Genomic DNA, 22,125 nt, shown 5'->3' with positions numbered 1-22,125 from the left:
ATCAGGAGACGGGGTCTGAGCCGCCCCATCATTCTCGGCTTCCCCTCAGGGTCGGAGTGTGCCACCTCGTGCCTGGACCACAACAGCGAGTCCATCATCCTGCCCGTAAACGTGACTGTCCGCGACATCCCCCACTGGCTGAACCCCACGCGGGTGGAGGTGAGTGACTGGGGCCGTCCACCTGGGGCTCAGGGAGGGAAATGACCTTGTTGACCAGTTATATGCTCTGGTCCTCCATTAGTCCTTCTACCTACGTGAGGGCATCTAACAGTCACACCTGCTCTGTGAGGTGGGGATGTGTTCACCATCATTTCTCCAGCCCTTAAGTATTTAAGATTTTCCCTCTGGCAGGCCCTGTGCTAAGGGTCTTCTTACCATCGCCCTCAGTCCTGATGACAGCCTAGGAGTAAGAGGATTAATGTGCCTAGTTTACAGATGAGGAAACTGAGGCCCCAAGAACACCTAGGTAGAAAGGGCAGAGTCAGGTCACAAACCTGCATCTGCCTGACTGGAACGTCCTCCCTTGTCAGGATGGTGCTCTTGGCTTCTCTGGTATAAGCTCCTTGGGCATTGCATAGCCTAGGCTTCTGGTATCTTTCTTATGCTTCGCTCGTTTGGTAGAAAACAATTAATATGTGATACAGGGAACTAGTAACACCAATTGTGTATGAAGTACCTACTGTGTGCACCCAGTGCTTAGCACACCAGACTGCATCTAGACCTCAGGATGGTTACGTGGAGTGAGGACCACTGTCTGCATTCCCCTCTTGTGGACACTGAGACCTCAGGAATGGGCGATGGCTCAGGGCGAGGGCTGGACCCCAAGTCTGCGTCCAAGGGCTGTGCTCTTCCCACCGTGCCAGGCTGGTGCGGCCCCAGCCGGAAGGCCATCTTCACGTGGGGGTTGGTTACTCCCACATTCCTGTGTGTCACCTGGTGGGTCGCACCCCACTTTTGCCTCAGGTGCCAGCTCTGGGCACTAGCGCCTCACGCTGGAGGAAGTGAGAGATGCAGGGCCGCGGGGTGGGTTCAGCCTTTCTGCTGGGGTGCTGGGAGGCCTCGCCGTCCGCCCGCTTGCTGCAGATCCCACTCTGGATGGCTAGCAGAACCCGATACTGGGTGTACTGTTTCCCAGACGAGCTGAGGGCACAGGTGTGAGGGCTTGCTCAGCACTCTGTGCCAACAGCCCTGGCGCTGGGCCTGGCCAGCCCCCCTCTGCTCCCCCGTGCACCCCGGGGCTCTCTGCCCCTCCCTCCTCCTCCTAGTCCTCTTCTGCTGCTGCTCTCTGCCCATCTCCAACGTTACTTCCCTTCTCCCGCCTCTACGTCCACTGCTTCTCTCCTCCTCCCGATACCGCTGTCACCTTGTCCTGTCTCCCTCCTGCCCACGTTCTTTCCCTCCAGCTCCACTGTTCTGTCTGTCTGTCTGTCTGTCTCTCTCTGACTCTCCCGCGCAGCCATGAGCCCACCGTTTCCCTGACCTCTTGCGCCTTCCTCTGTTTTCCGCACCCCGCATGCCTTTCCCCACTCCTGAGCCGGGGCCCCCGCGTAGGTTCTCACTGAGCGGCCCGTACATGCTGCTGTGCTGCATCCACAGGCGCAAGCACAGAGGCCATGTGTCACATCTCAAGGAAGCTGGAGGTCATCAGACGCACGCCCCTCGTTGTGTAGATGGAGAGACTGCAGATCGGAGAGGGAGGGGACCGGGCCAGGGTCACACGGGAAGCAGAGCCGCAGTCCTGACTGGGGGCTCCTTCCGCTGCCTTCTGCCCTCCCTCTACCTCACCCTGACGCCTGCACACCAAAGGCAGGGGCCTACACTCTGCACAGAGGACAGGAGACCTTGCTCCCGTCCCAGGACCGGAACTCTTCTTTGCCTGGGACCCCACATCAGGCTCCCCTGCCCATCTCCCACTCAGGCCTCTCCTCTGCCCACCGGGTGAATTCCCACCCTTCCCTCTGCGAGCCCCGGGCACTAAAGAGTTCAGTGATAATTCACTGTGAACTAAATCCAGGGATTTGAAAGTCTGCAAAGCCCCCCTCTTTAGTCGCCCACCCGCTGCCTGCCCGCCCCAGCCCCCACCCAGTTCCCTGGTCTGCTGGCCTTTATTGATGCCGGCCTACCCAGAGAGCCATAACGAGGTTCAGACCTCCACTGGTCTCCGGAGGCCTCATTATCCAGGAGGAAAAAATGTGGTTGAAAAAGGGAGGAGGGCGAAGGGCAGAGATTGATGATTTCCAGGAATCAGGCAGAAAAGCTGGCCTCTGCTGTACCCGTGCCCCTTGTGTGGTGAGAGCTACAGAAACAGCCGCTGGTACAGGCGTTGCCAGGCCAGAGCAGGCCGTGGACTGCTCCTCTGCTTTCTGAGGGTTTACCTCTGAGTGCCAGTGCAAGGTAGATAGTCGGGGCCAGGCTCTGCTCCAGCTACTGTCACATCTGTCCCCAGCGTGAGAAAGTGAGAGGTGAGAACGGACACGTAATGGATGCCTGCTGTGAATCAGACATTGGATCAGACACCTTCCAGCCTTGATTTGCACCCCTGCGCCCACCAGACACACACACACACACACACACACACACACACACACACACACACACACACACACACTCACTCTCTCTCTCTCTCTCTCTCTCTGAGGTGGGAATTAGTCTCCGTTTTTCCAGTAGAGGAAATAGAATCTCAGAGATAGAAGCCACTTGCCTATAAAGAATCAGAGAGGGACTCAGGTCCGTCTGATGCTACCGTTTACTCCAGCTACCCGTGCAGCCTCTACAATAATAATAATAAAGGCAAAATGTTTACAATCGCTTACCAGCCAGTAAATAGTTCACAACCAGCTCTTCACAAAAATACATCCTCTGATTGGTAGCACTTGCCAATTCCTGTGGTGTAAATATTCTCACCATAACAGATTTCTGGTTTTCCAAGAGGCTGTCACTCAACACAAGTTGGAAGAGATGGGCACTGTTGCCTCTCGTGGGCCCATGCAAGCTGGCTGTAGCTCACCGGGGGCACTTACTGCATGACGGGCTCCATTTTAAGCACTTTACGTGTATTGACACGTACGATGTGAACAAGGACCCCCTAGATGAGTGGAGTATCAACACTGCGATCACGTGCAGGATTAGTGACCTCTGTGAAGGCGGGCCTGTGCTCACCTTGTTTACCCTGGTGTACCCCTCAAGTGCCCGGCGCACGGTAGGTTCTCCCTAATGTTTATGGTGGCTGAGTCAGGTGACCAAGGGTCAAGTCCAAGCCCAGGTACCTGCTTGCTGTGTGTGCCAGCGTTGCCCCACCTGTGAAATGAGAGCTAGAAATCAAGTCACAGACTCAAACACCAGATGTAACCAGGCAGGTGGGATACATGGGTGAAGCGGGCCAAGCACGCGGCTTTATATTTTGAATCCCGAGGCACGGTATGGGTTGGCCAGGAAGGTCGTTCAGGTTTTTCCGTAGATGGAAAAGCCCAAATGAACTTTTTGGCCAACCCAGTAGTAGCAGTAGTAGTATTTACTATAACTACATCAGACAGACAGAAACACTTAAAGAAAATAAAACAAATGACCATGTGCGTTCTACCCAACTTAAGAAATGAAATATTACCAATGTAGTTAAAAAGTTATTTTCTTATTGAGATAAAGCTCGCATGCTAATCTTAAGCATAAGGCTTGATCAGTTTTTATGTTTGTGTCCACTGGTGAAACCCAGATCGGGGTGGGACCTTTCCCACTCCCCAGAGAGTCCTCCCTTCTCCATGCCGGGCAGTACCCCCACCACCAAGATATATTCTGTTGGTTTTGCTTATTTTTGCACTTCATGTAACTGGAATCTTAGAGTATGTATCTGATGAAATTCTTTTGTAGGCATATGTTTTACCTTCGTAAAGAGAAACACTGTGTCCTTTCATTTCTTTTAAGATCTCCCCCTTTTAAAGCCCACTCCCAGGCATGCACTTTTGAAAGCAGTAGAGATACAGAGAAACCTTCCTCTAATCTAATAATAGCAAGACGTGGCAAACTCTCAATGATAGATGGACCACCCCTCGGGCTCAAAGCTGGAGACACTGCAGGGCATGGTGGAGACTGTGGTCAACTGTGGAAAACACACACTGGCTGCCAAAGGGGGAGCCTCTAGCTGAGTGTGACCGTGTGGAAATGTGGGCTCGGTGTGCCCAGATTTTCCTTTTTATTCTTGAGTACAAGAAATCCGGAGTTTTTAAAACACGAAGGCTCTCATTTTTTATATATTGGCAACTAATTTTGACTTTTGTTAAGCACTTTGTGTGCCAAACCAAACATTTCTGTGGGTTGTGTAGCCCGGAAGCTGTTGGCTTGCAACCCCTGGATGAGACAGACTCTTCCAGGCTGGACATCCTGAATTCAGGGGGGCAGCCTCTCTTCCACCAGCTGCTCAGGAGCACCTCCAGTCTGCCCTGCACGCCCCCTGCTCAGGGTGCCGAGAAAGCTTCCCAATAGGAAGTGCAGCTCACAGCCTCAGAGGCTTATCATGCCTCTAGGTAGCTGGGCTCTTGGCTTTTTTAAGAGCTTCTGCCAAAAAGGATGGAAGGAGGAAAGTAAAGAAGAAAAGGTGAAGGGGAAGGAGGGAGGAAAGGGGGGTGAGGAGGAGGAAGAGAAGGAATTAAGGACAGGAAAGGAAAGCACCATTTGTTGACTCTCTCTGACAGGTAGGCACTGTTTGTGAGGCACTTCCCAATACACCTCCGCCACACTCCAGTGAGATAAATATCATCGCCATTTTACAGATGAAGAAGCTGAGGTTCTGAGAGGTTGTCACTGCCCAGTTCACGTGACGCATGCGACTGAATGAAGATAAGCACCCAGGGCTAATTCTCACGCATTCCGTTCTGCAAGGCAGGCACCTTACACGTTACAAATAATAAACATATGCAATACATAAGACAAAGGATGCAAAATTCATTCCTCAAAGAGAAGGCATCAGTGTGGGAAACCCTGCCAAGAGCGTAAAGGTCAGAGGTAGAATTGTTCTGAGTGAAGACGAAGTCCAGTCTACCCGGTGTATAGAAGGGGATACTCTGTGCCCTGGAGGGGAAGCCTGTAGATGGAGAGGTGTGTTCAGAGACCAGTTTCTCATTCATTTCTGGACGCACTCATACATGCACTCATTTGTTCATTAACTCACTCAATGAACATCAATTATGCACCTCCAAACTGTAGGTATTCTTCAAATGAGGGTTACAGAGTAGAAAAAGCCTAGGTTTTTAAAAAGCTTACCCAGAAGAAAGCCAGAAACTCAGTAACTGATAACAAAAGCAAAAATAAATTACATAATTCACTCATAGAAGGTCCTGTAAATCAAGGAAAATTAAAGGAGAAAAGAGGACTCATCCCAGAAGACATCAGAAGGGGTGTCAGGATGAGGGGATTCTTTGAAGATACTTTCTCATGTCTTTGGCTCTGCCTGGGGCCAGTCTTGCCTGGGCTTCAGCTTTTAAACACTCTGCCTCTACTGCATTTGTCTCAAAGCCTCTCTGCCTTTCTGAAACTTGGTCTTTCCATCAGTCAAAAGAGTAAGTTTATTTTATGCCTACCGGGTTGGGAGCTAGAGGAATTTGAAGGAGAATAGAGTTTTCAAACTATAGACCTGGAAATAAGACAGATGTGAGTGTAATTCCTGACTGTAATTATCTATGTGTATGATTTGGGGCAGGTTATTTAACTTCTCTGTGCCTCAGTTTCCTCTTGTGTAAACCAGAATCAAAAACCATACGTAAATACTGTATGATATCACTTATATGTGGAATCTAAAAATAATACAGGTAAATCTATATACAAAACAAACAGACTCACAGACATAGAAAACAAACTTATGATTACAAAAAGGGAGAGAGGGAGGGAGACAGGAAGGAAGGGAGTATGGGATTAGCAGATACAAACTACTATACATAAAATAGATAACCAAGGATCTACTATATAACACAGGGAATTATATTCAATATAATAACCTATAATGGAATATAATCTGAAAAAAATAACTGAATCATTTTGCTGTACACCTGACGAAAACATACCTATCTCACAGTTGTGGTAAACATTAAATGAGAAAAGCTCTGAGCCCAAGGCTTGGAGCATAACATGTGCTTAATAGAGGGTTTTGTGTTAATGAGGAGAAGGATAATGATGATGGGGTTGTTAGTGGTACTGTAACAGTAATGATGATGGTGCTGGTGGTGGTGATGATGCTGATGGTAGTGGTGGTGCTGATGCTGGTGATGATGCTGGTGCTGGTGTTATGGAGGATGATGCTGGTGGTGGTGGTGGTGCAGATGGTGTTGATGCTGATGGTCATCACAGCCAAGAAGAAAAGACAGTCTATTCTTCCTATGCAGCAAGGCAGGAAAGAAAACTGTCTTATAAAACCTGGTCTGAAAGGGCTCTGACTGGGCTAGAGGTCTCACTGGCATCAAGAGGAACAAGGCTGACATTTGAGGGGCCCCACTGGGATCTCCCAACCTATGGTGTGAACAGCCTAGTCTTTCGTTCAGCTCCTGCTGCCTGTCCCCTTTCCCAGTCCTCCTTGCAGACAGAGAGGCCCTGTAGTGAGACAGGTGGGGCTTGCAGCCCTGAGGAATAGTGGAAAATCCAAAAGACTTGGAAAGATAAATAGCCTCATGCAGATAGTATAAAAGTCCTTTTTCTGAACTCACGTCAGGTAAACCTCAACTGACAGAAACTTGTGCAGCCACACCAAGACACCCTACGGATGGATTACATTAGCTCTCAGATAAACAGGCGGAGGGATGGGCCTCAAGTCCCTTGTGGGCATCAAGTCCCTTGTGGATCCTAACTCTGCTGTTTTCTACTACTTGAACCATTACCTAAATGCCCCTCCAACATCCCTGAATTTTGGCCAGGAACAGACGCTTAGACCCGGAGATGGAAGTCTGGTTAAAGCTTCCCAGAGGATGAAAGCAGGTGATTCCCTCCACGTCTGGCCCCCATGGCTGGGAAGCAGAGGGGCAAGAAAGTAGCCAAGCTGGAAGGAAGAGACACTGGAGTTCTCACATTCCTTCACTTGGTCAACATGTAATTGTTTGCTGTGCTCTGTCCTGAACCCGGGGGGGAGACAGATGTCTAAAACCAGGGCCTGCCTTCTTCCCCGCCTTGCAGGAGTTGGTCCCGAGTTAACCACTTCTACATCATTTATCTCAGTGCATCTTCACAACAAGCCTATATTTTCAGCCCCCATTTCACCGATGGGAAAACCTAACCTCAGAGTGGAAATTTCAAGTCAGAATTGCAACCATGTCTGCCATGCCTCATTGCTCAGTCTTTCCCATACATCATCTTGTGTGTGTTTTAGGAGAAGGTAGATAGTGTCAACAGAGGCGGTAGGGGGCTAAAGAGCAGATTTCACATTGTTAGACTGGTTGGAAGATCTTCAAGTTGGGTTGTTTGTTCAAGATCTTTGATTCAATCTACACTAAACTGGTCCTCTAAACTAGGCACTCTGTTAGGCATTGTAAATGCTCTTCTGATGCTCTAGAAGAGAGGAGAAGTAAAGAAAATAATTGTCTCTTGGTAAAATCATCTCTATCTTGAAATGGATCCATTCATTTATAACATAAATATTTGTTGGGCACCCTTTGTGTACCAGGCACCATTCTAGGCATGGAAAACTGAAGGGTGAACCAGAGATGCTGTGGGGCAGAGAAGAAAGGCACCCATCGCAGCCAGATCTTGGAGTCACATGATTCCAAGCTCGCCAAGAAACCTAATTACAGTTTTGCTCCCACGTAGGTCTGCCCTTGGGGAGAGAATGGGCTGGCCACATGGATTTTCCACATTCTGGCCCATGTGACTGTTCATTTCTTCATTAAAATTAATCAGCTGGCACTCAGCCAGCAGAGTGTGAGCCCTGGTCCTAGAGACTTCCGTGGTTGCTTCCTGACACAGTTACCTGTCATTGCAAAGCTAAGCATGTGCCTCCAGGTTATTTTAATTTGCTTTTATTTTTTTAAAGAAATCAGTGTAATGTGGCATGAAAAGGAAGGCATCTATGGCAGAATAGAAGAGGGAGCGTCTAAGAGTGTTATGTTAGCCCTAGTCCAGATGCTGTTTTATCTTCCTAGTTTTGTTTATCTTACTTTTTTCACATACTTAAAAAAAATCGTGTTGGATTTTATGTTATGAGCCACCATAAATCCTTCCCAAAACAATTGCCTGGTTTCAAATCTTGGTTTCTTCACTTAACAGCTATGAAGCTTGGGGAATTTATTCTCCTTGTGATACAAGATTAATGCCCCCCCACTGCATGGTGGGGAGAAATAAATAAGATAGTGAATGAAGTAATTAGCACCAGGAATGCACTCAATACATTTCAGTTGTCATTATAATAATTATTATTAAGGGAGGCTGTAAGTAAATACATATGTGTATACCTTAAGCTCTCCCTGAGGGAGTTGGGAAAATCACCACAAAGGAAGGTAGTCTTTTTTTTCCATTCTAAATTTATATATTATGTATTTTTAAAAACATGTTATTTTAAAAATTTTAAAAACTTTTTAAAAAATGGGGTATAGTTGATTTACAATGTTGTGTTAGTTTCCGGTGTACAGTACAGTGAACCAGTTACACACATACATGTATCCACTCTTGTTTAGATTCTTTTCCCATATAAGCCATTACAGAGTATTGAGGAAGGCGCTCTTGAACAGAAATGTAAAAGATAACCAAAGGTTCTCCAGGTGACGAGATGAGGAAGGGCTTTCAGTGAAGGAGAACAGCAGGAACAAAGTCCCAGAGATACGCGTGTGGGCCACCTCGGGAGATGTGAGCCTGGCCCACGTGGCCCCGTGTCAGGTGGAGGCAGAAAGGGTTGTTTTCTGCATCTCCAAGGTCCCGAACCAAAGGTTAGTTCTTGCATCCTCCAGGCCACTGCTCTCAAACTGTAGTGTGTATCAGCATCCTCCGGGAGGCTTGTTTTTAACATGCAGAGTCCCAGGCCCTGGCCTCAGAGATTCGGACTCATTAGACCCAACGCTGCGCTGAAGAATCTGCCTTTTCAGTGGGCTCCCATGTGATTATGATTAGAGTGGTCCTCAGCGCCTGCTCTGGGAAACCCTCTTCCACACCATTTTCCCATCTTCCTGCTACAGCCACACACGTGCCCATGCACACACTCACATGTGCACACACACACACTGTACCCTTCCTCCTTCCTCCCACCTTATCCCCATTCTGTCCATGGGGCAAGCATCAGCCAGGAGTTTTCTGAAGTGCCTTTCTGATCATGTCTGCATCCCCCAACTGTGCTTCTCCTCAGCTCTTATCCCCACCAGGGAAATACAGACTCATGATACGTACGGTGAACACAGCATTATTTTAATCTTGTGTCTCCTGTACCTGGGAAAATTCTCCATGGCAATGCCAGGGTGAGGTCAGGACTTGGAAGATCCAAGAGATGGCTCCCTCCCAGCCCCAAAACCATCTGACCTCTTCCTCCCTCTCTCTGCAGAAAGTCGTCTGCACGGCTGGTCTCAAGTGGTATCCTCACCCTGCTCTGATTCACTGTGTCAAAGGCTGTGAGGTGAGTCCCTGGAAATGGTCCTACCGCTATTACTGTTATTGTTATGTTAATCACGGCCACCAGTTACTGTACCTGCTAAGTGCTGTAATAAATTTCCCTTTAACAGACTTCTTAGACAGGAATCAGCAGTCCCACTTCATAGGTCACGGAACTGATGCACAGAGATACAAACAAACACACTCAAACATACATTTAATGGCTAGCAGAGTTGGGATTCCAAGCCAGGTGTTTTCTGGCTCCAAAGCCTGTGTTCAGCACAATATTCCATCTGTAAGGGAAGCTGGGAGGGAGGCGGCCACATTGACTTAGCAGCTATAATGTGCCAGGCATTTTACTGACATTGCCTCATTTAACTTTTACAGAACCACTTGAGGCAGTTTTTTGTTTTTTAATTTCTACTTTTCCTGCAACCAGTAGTTGCAGATTACTTCCTTCTGCCACACGTCTTTGTCGTTCATGCGTTCTTCAATTCCAGAGGTAACTTGGACACCTTAGACCCAGCCACTGAGCTGAAGGCAGAAGATCCCCTCTGACCCTTCAGTTCTCTCACTTCACAGTGGAGCCATTCCCTGGAACTTGGCCTTTTGGAGCTCTGTCCCTGGCTTTCAATGACAAGCTTGGGGAGGGGCAGGGCCAGGGTACTTGGTATGTCACCTGTGTTCTCGATGGGGTGCTGCCGTCCATGGAACTTAGAAACATTCTAAGCACCCCTGTGCCCACTGTGAATCTTCTCAGCTGGCATGAAAAGGAAGTTCCAAATCCCATCCATATAGATGTCCAAATGTCTGTGTTGCCCCCATACTCCCCTCAGGAAAATCCAGGTTAAAAGGACTAGATTGTGCTCTAGAAAACTTTGTATTTGATGAAATTCTTGAATTGTCACAACCAGAATGCTCTTCTAGGTGATGGGGAAGCTGAGACCTAGCCAGCAGCCAGGTCTAACATTTGATAGAATGCCAAACTGGAATGGCTCTGAATGTGATCTACCCTCCTTGTTTGTTGTGTAGGAACAGGAAGAAAAGGGCCAGAGAGGGGATGGACTGGCCCAAGGTTGCACAGCATAATAGACACAGAGCCAAAGCATGAACCCAGGTCTCCTGACTTCCAGGCCCATGATTTCTCTCCTCCACTAGGCCACCTCCTGCCCACAAACCCTTCCCTGACCTGTAAATGTCACAGGACAGTCCCTGGGTCACATTTCTTTCTGTGTATTGGTTAGGGACCCCTGGTGACATCTTTTCAGGACACAGGACACTGTAGTCTTTAAGACCTTCCATTCTCCCAAGATTCAGCAGGAATGGCAAAACCAAGGCCAAGGATCTTGCTTCCTTCCATCTCTCTGGATCAGTCCAGCATTTCAGAAAAAGGAAGCTTGGATTACCTGGGCACTCATTCCGCTGAGTCGGCGGTCTGGGCAACCAGTGTGACAGCGGAATTCGATCCCTCCTTTGACTCAGCACTAAGGCCTAAGAGACCCTCACCTGTCAGGCTCTGAGCTCTGCCAGTGATGCTTATCACCTTTGCCCTTGCAGGTGCCCCCTTGTCTCCTTTCCTCCTTAACTTAGAGCTAATGGTTTGTCTCTTATCTGGGGCTGGAAAGTATGCTTAGAAGAGATACAAATGCTGGGTCCAAGGAGGAGTCATCAACCTGGAATGTCTACAGTAGCCAAGATTGATAAAGGGTTTTGGAGCCCTTGAGCCACCTGCTCTCTGTCCCAGGTTGTGTCCAAAGTAGTCATTTACTTACTTGTTCATCAAAGTTTCACTGGGTGCCTGTTATGTGCCCAGCACTCCTCTAGGTTCTGAGAGTACGACAGTTTTAGTCAAGTGGAAACAGAAACTGTGTTCTCCCTGACCTATATGTATATCTTCCTGCTCTTCATCCATCCATCCATCCATCCATCCATCTATCCATGCATCTACCCATGATTTTACTAGATAAACATTTAAGGAAGATATATTTGATACAGCTTTGCTCACAGTGCCTGCATTTTGCTAGGAAATCTGAGATGTAAACATGGATAACATACATTCCTGGCCCATAAGGAACTCACAGCATAGTAAAAGAGATACAGTTAAAGAAGAATTCTAAAGATATATCAAGAGCTATAAGCAAAGCAAGTACAAGAAGCTGCAGAAGCACATGGTATCCTGAGGGTTGTAGGGAAGTGGGAGGAGCAATGCCTACCTCACGTATGTTTTGAGAACAAAAGAAGAAAGCAAACGTGGGAAAATGTGTGACATCGAGTATATCTGTACCCCTGTATTAGAGGAGAAAGCGCCCACAGTCATACGCCAACCATTGTGCCAAGTTCCTATGCATTCTTACATTCAGTCTTTACAATTCTTGAGTAGTTTACATTCAGCTTCCTAGTACACTTGCATATGTATTTATTGTAAATTATGTTTGTAATTATCTACTACCAGGAAAAGTGGGGGAAGGGGGCCTCACATTTTCTTATTTCTTCAAGTGAAATGAGCCCCCTGCTTCTGGAGGACATAGTGGTCTATCCTGTGCTTTTGCACACCCAGCACATGAGACTGTGTCTCCCAGCATAACCGTAGTTTAGTTGGGAAAAACTTGGCTAGATAAGAGTCTTTAAAGCGGGTAGAGGTGGTCATTTGTCCAAAAGAGTATTGGTATTTGAAGCCAGGTAGGTGGACTGTAGAGGTTTGTGAGAAGATGAGAGACAGCTAGCTATCTACCGAGGCCAGCCCCCACTCACTGCAGGATGCTAATCAGGCCTCCTTTCCTTCCTGCCTCCCTCCTCATGCCCAGCCCTTCATGGGAGACAATTACTGTGATGCCATCAACAACCGAGCCTTCTGCAACTACGACGGTGGGGATTGCTGCGCTTCAACAGTGAAGACCAAAAAGGTAGGCCGGTGCAGCCCCGCTGCAGCCACCCCATGCAGGCCTCTCCAGCTTGCTGGGCCAGGATCGTCCCTACGGGCTGCACCACCCATTGTCCTGGTTGTGTCGGCACTCACCTACAAGCTCTACTGTATTACACTGCGTTGTATTTTTCATTCTTTTAGTCAGTAGTTGAGCTTATATCGTGTGCTGAGCTAATACTGTGTACCGAGCCCTGAACTAGGTGTGGAGGTTCATGGATGATCTTTGTAGATGTGGTCCCTTATCCTCAAAGCTTAGAGTCGGGTATGGAAGCAGGCGAATTGAAAGTGCAATACTTTTGAAAGGAAAGGACAGAGTTCTCTGAGGGCCCAGGCAAAGGGCTGGAGAAGGCGCACAGAGGGACCTGTATCAACACTGAAACTTGAGGGATGAGGAGAAAGGACAGGGAGGTGGCCAGGAAAAGCTTGTGGGGCAGGAGACTGGTGTGTAAAATCCTAGAGAGCACACACATGGTTATGGGGTATGGCTGAAGTCTAGGGGAAGAGGGAAGATGGGACATTCCTGACGAGGCCAGTTATAGCCTTGAAGCATTTTATAATCTCTTTTGTTGCTTAAACCTGTAGAATTAGGAGGTGTGGTCTTGGTTGCCATTTTCTTCCTTAGTGTATTAGGATGTAATGGGAGTGATTCGAGTGTTTATAGTAAAACTGGAACATCCAGCTGAGATGCATCTCACCCACCCATGGAAGAGTGGCCATCTCTGCTGTCCTCCTGATGAGAGCTAGGACCAAGTTTGGGGCCTGAGCCAAGAGTTGGGAGAGAGGTGGCCAACCTGGCCAATGTGAGTTTTAGAGTATTCCTGTGATGAATCAGTTCATGGGGAACTATTTCTGTGTTTATGTTCATCTGTATTATAAGCTGAAAAATCATTTGACCTTCTCTCTCATTTTAAAAGGGGAAACTGTGTTTTTGAGACAGGAAGGGCAAAGACTCATAGTCATTTTGGCTATAGAGCTCTGTGATGAACTTTTCATTTCCTTAATGGGGGCTCTGAGGCTCGTAAAGGAGGAATGATTTGTCCAAGGCAGCATAGTGAGTGATAGAAATAGAGCAAGGTTCCTGGCTTCTTATCCTAGTTCCTTTATACTGCAGCATCCTTAAGAGAATCCGTTCCTTCATGAAAGATGCTCTGATTCTAAAATACAGAGGTGAACAGGGCAAGACCCAAGAGCAATGCTCAAATTGAAGAATTGTTACTGTATCTCTTGGTTGGCACCAGGCTTCTCTGACTGCATTTTTTGCTGTATATGGTTTGTATACTTAGTATATGGTTGCGACGTACAATAATTTATGTAACCACTTATCTCCAACTTTTGATTTAACTTTTAGGTTATTTCATTTCCTCACGATAATGATGCTAATGAACATCTTTACACAGAAATACTCTATAGCTCTAATTATTCATTTACCACTGATTCTTGAAACTGACACGAGTAGGATAAAAGACGTGAGCATTTTAAAAATATTTTATTTAAATATTGGCGTACAGTTGATTTACAAGGTTGTGTTAGTTTCAGGTGTACATCAAATAATTCAGTTACATATATACATATATTCATTCTTTTCTAGATTCTTTTCCCACATAGGTTGTCACAGAATATTGCGTAGAGTTCCTTGTGCTATACAGCAGGTTCTCGTTGGTTACCTATCTTATATATAGGAGTGTGTGTGTGTGTTCATCCCAAGCACCTGATTCACATCTCTCCCCCATGTTTCCCCTTTGGTAACCATAAGTTTGTTTTTATCTGTAAGTCTGTTTCTGTTTTGTAAATGAATTTGTATCTTTTTAAAAAATTAGATTCCACGTATGAGTGATATTATATGATATTTGTCTCTGTCTGACTTACTTCACTTAGTATGATAATCTCTAGGTCCATCCATGTTACTGCAAATGGCATTATTTCATTATTTTTTATGGCTGAGTAATATTCCATTGTATACATGTATAGCATCTTCTTTATCCATTCTACTGTTGATGGACATTTAGATTGCTTCCGTGTCTTGGCTGTTGTAAATAGTGCTGCAGTGAACACTGGGGTGTATGTATATTTTCAGATTATGGTTTTCTCTGGATATATGTCCAGGAGTGGGATTGCTGGATCATATGGTAGTTCAATTTTTAAATTTTTAAGGAAGCTCTGTAGTTCTCCATAGTGGCTGTACCAATTTACATTCCCACCAACAGTGTAGGAGGGTTCCCTTCTCTCCACACCCTCTCCAGCATTTATTGTTTGTAGACATTTAGATGATGGCCATTCTGTCTGGTGTGAGGTGATATCTCATTGTAGTTTTGATTTATATTTCTCTGATAATCAGTAATGTTGAACATCTTTTCATATGCTTTTTGGCATTTGTATGTCTTCTTTGAAGAAGTGTCTATTTAGATCTTCTGTCCATTTTTTGATTGGGTTGTTTGTTTTTCTGACATAGAGCTGCATGAGTTGTTTGTATATTTTGGAGATGAGTCCCTTGTCAGTCACTTTGTTTGCAAATATTTTCTCCCATTCTGTGGGTTGTCTTTTCATTTTGTTTATGGTTTCCTTTGCTGTGCAAAAGCTTTTAAATTTAATTAGGTCCCATTTGTTCATTTTTGTTTTTATTTTCATTACTCTAGGAGGTGGATCAAAAAAAATACTGCTGTGATTTATGTCAGAGTGCTCTGCCTATGTTTTCCTCTAAGAGTTTTATAGTATCTGGCCTTACATTTAGGTATTTAATCCTTTTTGAGTTTAGTTTTGTGCATGGTGTCAGAGAATGTTCTAGTTTCATGCTTTTACATGTAGCTGTCCTGTTTTCCCAGCACCACTTACTGAAGTGACTGTCTTTCCTTCGTTGTGTAGTCTTGCCTCCTTTGCCATAGATTAATTGACCATAAGTGTGTGAGTTTATTTCTGGGCTTCCTATCCTGTTTCATTGATCTGTATTTCTGTTTTTGTGCCAGTACCATACTCTTTTGATGACTGGAGCTTTGCAATAGAGTCTGAAATCAAGGAGTCTTATTCCTTCAGGTCCGTTTTTCTTTCTCAGGATTGCTTTGGCTATTTGGGATCTTTCGTGTTTCCGTATAAATTTGAAAAATTTTGTTCTAGTTCTGTGAAAAATACCATTGGTAATTTGATAGGGATTGCATTAAATCTGTAGATTGCCTTGGATAGTACAGTCATTTTGATAATATTGATTCTTACAATCCAAGAACATGATATATCCTTCCATCTGTTTGTGTTATCTCTGATTTCATTCATCAGCATCTTACAGTTTTCAGAGTAGAGGTCTTTTGTCTCCTTAGGTAGGTTTATTCCTAGGTATTTTATTCTTTTTGATGCAATGATAAATGGGGTTGTTCCCTTAATTTCTTCTTATGATCTTTCATTGTTAGTGAATTGGAATGGAAGAGATGTTTGTGTGTTAATTTTGTATCCTGCAACTTTACCAAATTCATTGATAAGCTCTACTAGTCTTCTTATAGCATCTTTAGGATTTTCTGGGTTTTTTATAGTACCAAGTCATCTGCAAACAGTAACAGTTTTACTTCTTCCTTTCCAATTTGGATTCCTTTAATTTATCTTTCTCCTCTGATTGCCGTGGCTAGGACTTCCAAAACTATATTGCATAAAAGTGGTGACAATGGACATCCCTGCCTTGTTCCTGATCTTGGAGTGCTTTCAGCTTTGCACTGTTGAGAATGACATTACCTGTGGGTTTATCATATATTGCCTTTATTATGTTGCACTAAGTTCCCTCTATTCTTAATTTCTGGAGAGCTTTTATCATACATGGGTGTTGAATTTTGTCAAAAGCTTTTTCTGCATCTATTGAGATCATCATATGGTTTTTATTCTTTAGTTTGTTAATGTGGTGTATCACACTGATTGATTTGCAGATATTGAAGAATCCTTGCATCCCTGAGATAAATCCCACTTGATCATGGCATATGATCCTTTTAATGTATTGTTGAATTCAGTTTGCTAGTATTTTGTTGAGTGTTTTTGCATCTATGTTCATCAGTGATGTTGGCCTATAATTTTCTTTTTTTGTGGTATCTTTGGCTGGGTTTGGTATCAGGGTGATGGTGGCCTCATAGAATGAGCTTAGGAGTGTTCCTTCCTCTGCAATTTTTTGAAAGAGTTTCAGAAGGATGGGTGTTAACTCATCTCCAAATGTTTAATAGAATTCACCTGTGAAGTCATATGGTGCTGGGCTTGTTTGTTGGAAGTTTTTAAATTACTGTTTCAGTTTCAACACTTGTGATTGGTCTTTTCATATTTTCTATTTCTTCCTGGTTCAGTCTTAGAAGGTTATATCTTTCTAAGAATTCATCCATTTCTCCTAGGTTGTCCTTTTTATTGGCGTATAGTTGCTCGTAGTAGTCTCTTATGGTCATTTGTATTTCTGTGGTGTCAGTTGTAACTTCTTTTTATTTCTAATTTTATTGATTTGAGTCCTCTCCTTTTTTTTCTTGATGAGTCTGGCTAAAGGTTTATCAATGTTGTTTATCTTCTCAAAGAATCAGCTTTTAATTTCATTGATCTTTGCTATTTTCTTCATCTCTATTTCATTTATTTCTGCTCTGATCTTTATGATTTCTTTCCTTCTACTAACTTTGAATTTTGTTTGTTCCTCTTTCTCTAGTTGCTTTAGGTGTAAGGTTAGGTTATTTGCAATTTTTCCTGTTTCCTGAGGTAAGATTGTATTGCTATAAACTTCTCTCTTAGAACATAGGTTTTGGACCATTGTATTTTTGTTGTCATTTGTCCCTAGGTATTATTTTTATTTCCTCTTTGATTTATTCAGTGGTCCATTGGTTTAGTAACATATTATTAGGCTCCATGTGTTTGTGTTTTTTTAAGTTTTCTTTTTTCTTGTAATTTATTTCTAATCCAATTGCATTATGGTTGGAAAAGATGCCTGATTTAATTTCAGTTTTCTCACATTTACCAAGGCTTGATTTGTGGCCCAATATGTGATCTATCCTGGAGAACGTTCCATGTGCACTTGAGAAGAAACTGTATTCTGCTGCTTTTGGATGGAATGTTCTATAAATATCAAATCCATTTGTTCTAATGTGTCATTTAAGGCCTATGTTTCCTTATTGATTTTCTGTCTGCATGATCTGTCCATTGATGCGAGTGGGGTATTAAAGTCCCCCACTGTTATAGTGTTACTGTGCATTTCTCCTTTTATGGCTGTTAGCATTTGCCTTATATATTGAGGTGCTCCTGCGTTGGGTGCATATATATTTACAATTGTTTATCTTCTTCTTGGATTGATCCCTTGATCATTATGCAGTGTCCTTTTTTGTCTCTTGTAAAAGTCTTTATTTTAAAGTGTATATTGTCTGATAGGAGTATTGCTATTCCAGCTTTCTTTTGATTTCCATATGCATGGAATACCTTTTCCTGTCTGCTCACTTTCAGTCTGTATGTATCCCTAGGTGTGAAGTGGGTCTCTTATAGACAGCTTATATATGGGTTTGTTTTTGTATCCATTCAACCAGTCTGTGTCTTTTGGTTGGAGCATTTAATCCATTTACATTTAAGGTAATTATCAATATAAATGTTCTTACTGCCATTTTTTTGTTTTGGACTTGTTCTTGAAGGTATTTTTTTCTTCCCTTCCTCTTTTTTTCTCTTGTGATTTGATGTCCATCCTTAGTGATGTGTTTGGATTGCTTTTACTTTTTTTGTGTGTTACCTATTGTAAATTTTTGGTTTGTGGTTCCCATGAGGTTTTGATGTAGCAGTCTGTATATGTACAAGATTGTTTTAGGTTGCTGATTTCTTAATTTCAAATGCATTTCCAATATCTTGCATTTATACTCTTCTCTTCTCATGATTGCTGATTTTGATATATTTGTGTGTGGATGATTTACCTTTACTTTATCTTTGCCCTTACTTGTGAGCTTCCCCATTCATAATTTTCTTGATTCCTCTTGTGGCCCTTTCTTTTCTGCCTAGAGAAGCTCCTTTAGAATTTGTTGTAATGCTGGTTTGGTGACACTGAATTCTCTTAGCTTTTTCTTGTCTGTAAAACTTTTGATTTCTCCATCGAATCTGAATGAGAGCCTTGCTGGGTGTAGAGTATTCTTGGTTGTAGGTTTTTCCCTTCATCACTTTAAATATATCATGCCACTCCCCTCTGGCTTGCAGAGTTGCTGCTGAAAAGTCAGCTTATGGGGTTTCCCTTGTATGTTACTTGTTGCTTCTCCCTTGTGGCTTTTAATATTTTTTCTCTTTAATTTTTGTCAGTTTGATTACCATGTGTCTCCATGTGTTCCCCCTTGGATTTATCTTGTATGGGACTCTCTGTACTTCCTGGACTTGAGTGAGTGTTTCCTTTCTCATACTAGGGAAGTTTTTGGCTATAATCTCTTCAAATATTTTCTCAAGCCCTTGCTTTTTCTCTTCTCCTTCTGGGACCCCTATAACATGAATGTTGGTGTGTTTAATATTGTCCCAGAAGTCTCTGAGACTGTCCTCATTTCTTTTCATTCTTTATTCTGTTCTGTGGCAGTGATTTCCACCATTCTGTCTTACAGCTCACTTATTTGTTCTTCTGCCTCAGTTATTCTGTTGTTGATTCCTTCTAGTGCATTTTTCACTCCAGTTATTTATTGTTCATCTGTTTGTTCTTTAAATCTTCTAGCTCTTTGTTAAGCATCTCTTGTAACTTCTCAGTCTGTGCCTCCATTGTTTTTCCATGATCTTGGATCATCTTTACTATCACTTCTCTAAACTCTTTTTTCAAGTAGCTAGCCTATCTCCTGTTCATTTAGTTTTCCTTGTAGGTTTTTATCTTGTTCCTTCATCTGAAACATTTCTCTCCCATCTCATTTTGTCTAACTTTCCCTGTTAATGGTCTCTTTTCTGCTGGCTGGAAGATGACAACTCCTCTTCTGGTGTCTGCCCTCTGGTGGGTGAAGTTGGTCCTAAGGCTTGTGCAGGCTTCCTGGTGGGATGAATTGATGCCTGCCAACTGGTGGGTGGAGCTGGGTCTTGTTCCTCTGGTGACTTTAGGTGCCCTGTCTGCTGATGGGTGGGTCTGTGTTCCTATCTTGCTATTTGGCCTGAGGTGTTCCAACACTGAAGCCTGTGGGCTGTTGGATAGGGCTAGGTCTTGATACCAAAATGGGGATCTCCAGGAGCGCTCACATCAATCAATATTCTCTGGGGCCTCTGCCACCAGTGTCCTTGCCCCTATCCTGCAGTGAGCCACAGCCAACCCCTACCTCCCCAGGAGACCCTCCAAGACTTGTAGGTTGGTCTAGCCCTGGCTTCTATGGCGTTACTGCTTTGTGCTGGGTCCCAGTGTACATAAAACAATGTGTGAACCCTCCAAGAGTGGAGTCTCTGTTTCCCCCAGTCCTGTGGAGCTTCTGCACTCAAGCCCCACTGGCCTTCAAAGCCAAATGCTTTGGGGCTTCTTCCTCCTGATGCTAGACCCTCAGGCTAGGGACCCTGATGTGGGGCTCAGGACTCTCACTCTTGCGGGAGAAGCTCTGCAATATAGTTATTTTCCAGTTTGTGGGTCACCCACCAGGTGAGTATGGGATTTGATTATGTCACAACAGTGACCCTCCTGCCATCTCATTGTGGCTTCTTCTTTGTCTTTGAATGTAAAATATCTTTTTTGGTAGATTCCAGTCTTTTTTATTGATGATTGTTCAGCAGTTAGTTGTGATTTTGGTGTTTTTGTGAGAGGAGCTCAAGTTCTTCTACTCTGCCCTCATTTCCAGAATCCAGGGGCTGCTTTTAGTTTGGATGCTTGCTGCCTCTTTCCTCAGCATGTGCTGGCTGTTATTCCTTGATATCGAGTGTACAGGTACAGCAGCCCTTGCACGCTCCCAGGACAGCAGGGGCAGGGCCTGGCACCTGATCGCAGATTTCCTAGGGGCAGGTGCTCTCCATGCACACCTGGGACAGCAGGGGCAAGGCTTGGTGCCTGCTCAGATCTTCTAGGGGCAGGTCCTATCAGTGCACTCCCAGGACAGCAGGGGCAGGGCTTGGCACCTGCTCATGGATCTCATAGTGATGGCCTGTGCCCATCTTGGGAGCCCGTGATGGCAGCAGCAATGTGCACCTGCCCCTGGAGCTTCTGTAGGTGGTGTCCTATTGCCTGGGAATGCTCACAGGGAAAGAAGCACTTATGGTGGTTCTGCTCCTCTCCTTGTGAGCCACCCCCCCGCCCCCAGTCTTCTTCTAAGTATACTCTCGGTTGCCGCAGTCCAGCCCCTTCAGGCTGTTGCCACACAGCCTGAGCTTCAGCAGCCCCCACCTGCACTGAAGAGGAGTGTTTCCGGCTGGGGAGCCCAGGGCAGTGGTGCTGATCTTCTGTGCAGGTTACTCTCCATTTTGCCTTCTGCAAAGTAGTTGCTGTGCTCTTCTCCTAGGCTCTGAAGCTCCCACTCCATCCAGTCTGATCTCTCTGATCCTGGCGAGGATACTTCCCAGGATGTGGGAACATTTTCTCCTTCGCAGCTCCCTCCCTGGGGTGAAGGCCCCAGCCAGATTCCTTCTTTTTCTTGTTCCTTTTGTCCTACCTGGTTACGTGGAGGTTTTCTTGTCTTCTTGGAAGTCTGAGGTCTTGGAAGTTGGCATTCAGTAGCAGTTTTGTGTGAATTGATCTACTTGTAGATGCATTTTTAATGTTTTTGTGGGAAAAGGTGAGCGCCACATCCTATTACTCTGCTGTCTTGATCCCCACCTCCAGGTGTGAGCATTTTTAAGGCTCTTGATACCTGTTGCCAAATGAATAGTGTGCCTCTTTCACTCTCTTGGAGTCAGCCACCTTGACAGTGAATAGACAATGAAATTTGTGTTTTAAATAGAAGTTTGTATAGAATTATGACACATTATTAATCTGACACCATCAGCTGGAGAAAGAGCAGAACTGATTAAAATAACTTTCCTACCAACTATAACTTACGTACTAAAACATTAAAAAATAAAACTAATTTAACTTTATTGGGAAACTTCCTTAAATGGATTGTTATTTCTGCAGAGTGCATGGTAGGGACATGAAGTCATGGTTGAGGTTCAGGTGCAGATTCCAGATTGTTACAGTCACTTGAATATATAGATATATTGTGTTGGCCAAAAAGTTTGTTTGGGTTTTCCCATGTCACAGAAAACCTGAATGAACTTTTTGGCCAGCACAATAACTATCTCAAATGGCCATTTTGACTCTCTGTTTCTATACTGGGTTCAGCTGCAACAATTTCAAGCTCCAGGGCCCTGAGATAAGAGCTCTCTCTTTACTAAGGGACCCAGAGTCAGTTTTTTGCTAGTTCTGAATATGCTTCCTAGTCGTTTTTTATGTAATTTTGGCTTTTTGTGTAAAAAGATTACCTTCTTCCACTTTAACTTGTTACCTCTTCCTGTTGGCTGAGACTGCAGAATGCAGGTGACCAGGCTTCCTCCATGAAAGGAGATGCATGTTTATGGAGCATCTCTATGGACTAAGCACTGGACCAGGCTGTGTGTATATGGTGGAGTCCAGACACACACTGTACCTGCCCTTGTACAACTTGTAGTCTGTTAGGGGAGCCAGATTTTAAGCAGTGAGGTATACAGCTATGTATTTTATTACCTTTGCAGAAGGGACAGTGAAGGAAAGGTATGGGATCATTTGGAGAACAGTGTGA

At 44.6% G+C, this 22,125-nt stretch overlaps 1 protein-coding gene across 1 annotated transcript in view; it reads left to right on the top strand.

Moving 5' to 3' along the window:
• PAPPA (pappalysin 1) overlaps nt 1-22,125 on the top strand; it is a 238,374-nt gene that overhangs the window by 200,948 nt on the left and 15,301 nt on the right. The window contains exons 19-21 of the mRNA XM_057721438.1: nt 50-159; nt 9,497-9,568; nt 12,348-12,446. Of these exons, the coding sequence (XP_057577421.1) occupies nt 50-159; nt 9,497-9,568; nt 12,348-12,446 (281 nt within the window). The remainder of the gene's footprint in view (nt 1-49; nt 160-9,496; nt 9,569-12,347; nt 12,447-22,125) is intronic.

The sequence above is a fragment of the Hippopotamus amphibius genome, chromosome 2 (assembly GCF_030028045.1).
Source record: "Hippopotamus amphibius kiboko isolate mHipAmp2 chromosome 2, mHipAmp2.hap2, whole genome shotgun sequence".
Taxonomy (NCBI): Eukaryota; Metazoa; Chordata; class Mammalia; order Artiodactyla; family Hippopotamidae; genus Hippopotamus; species Hippopotamus amphibius.
The sequence above is the reverse complement of the archived record's forward strand: the minus strand, read 5'-3'. Positions and strand labels throughout refer to the sequence as shown.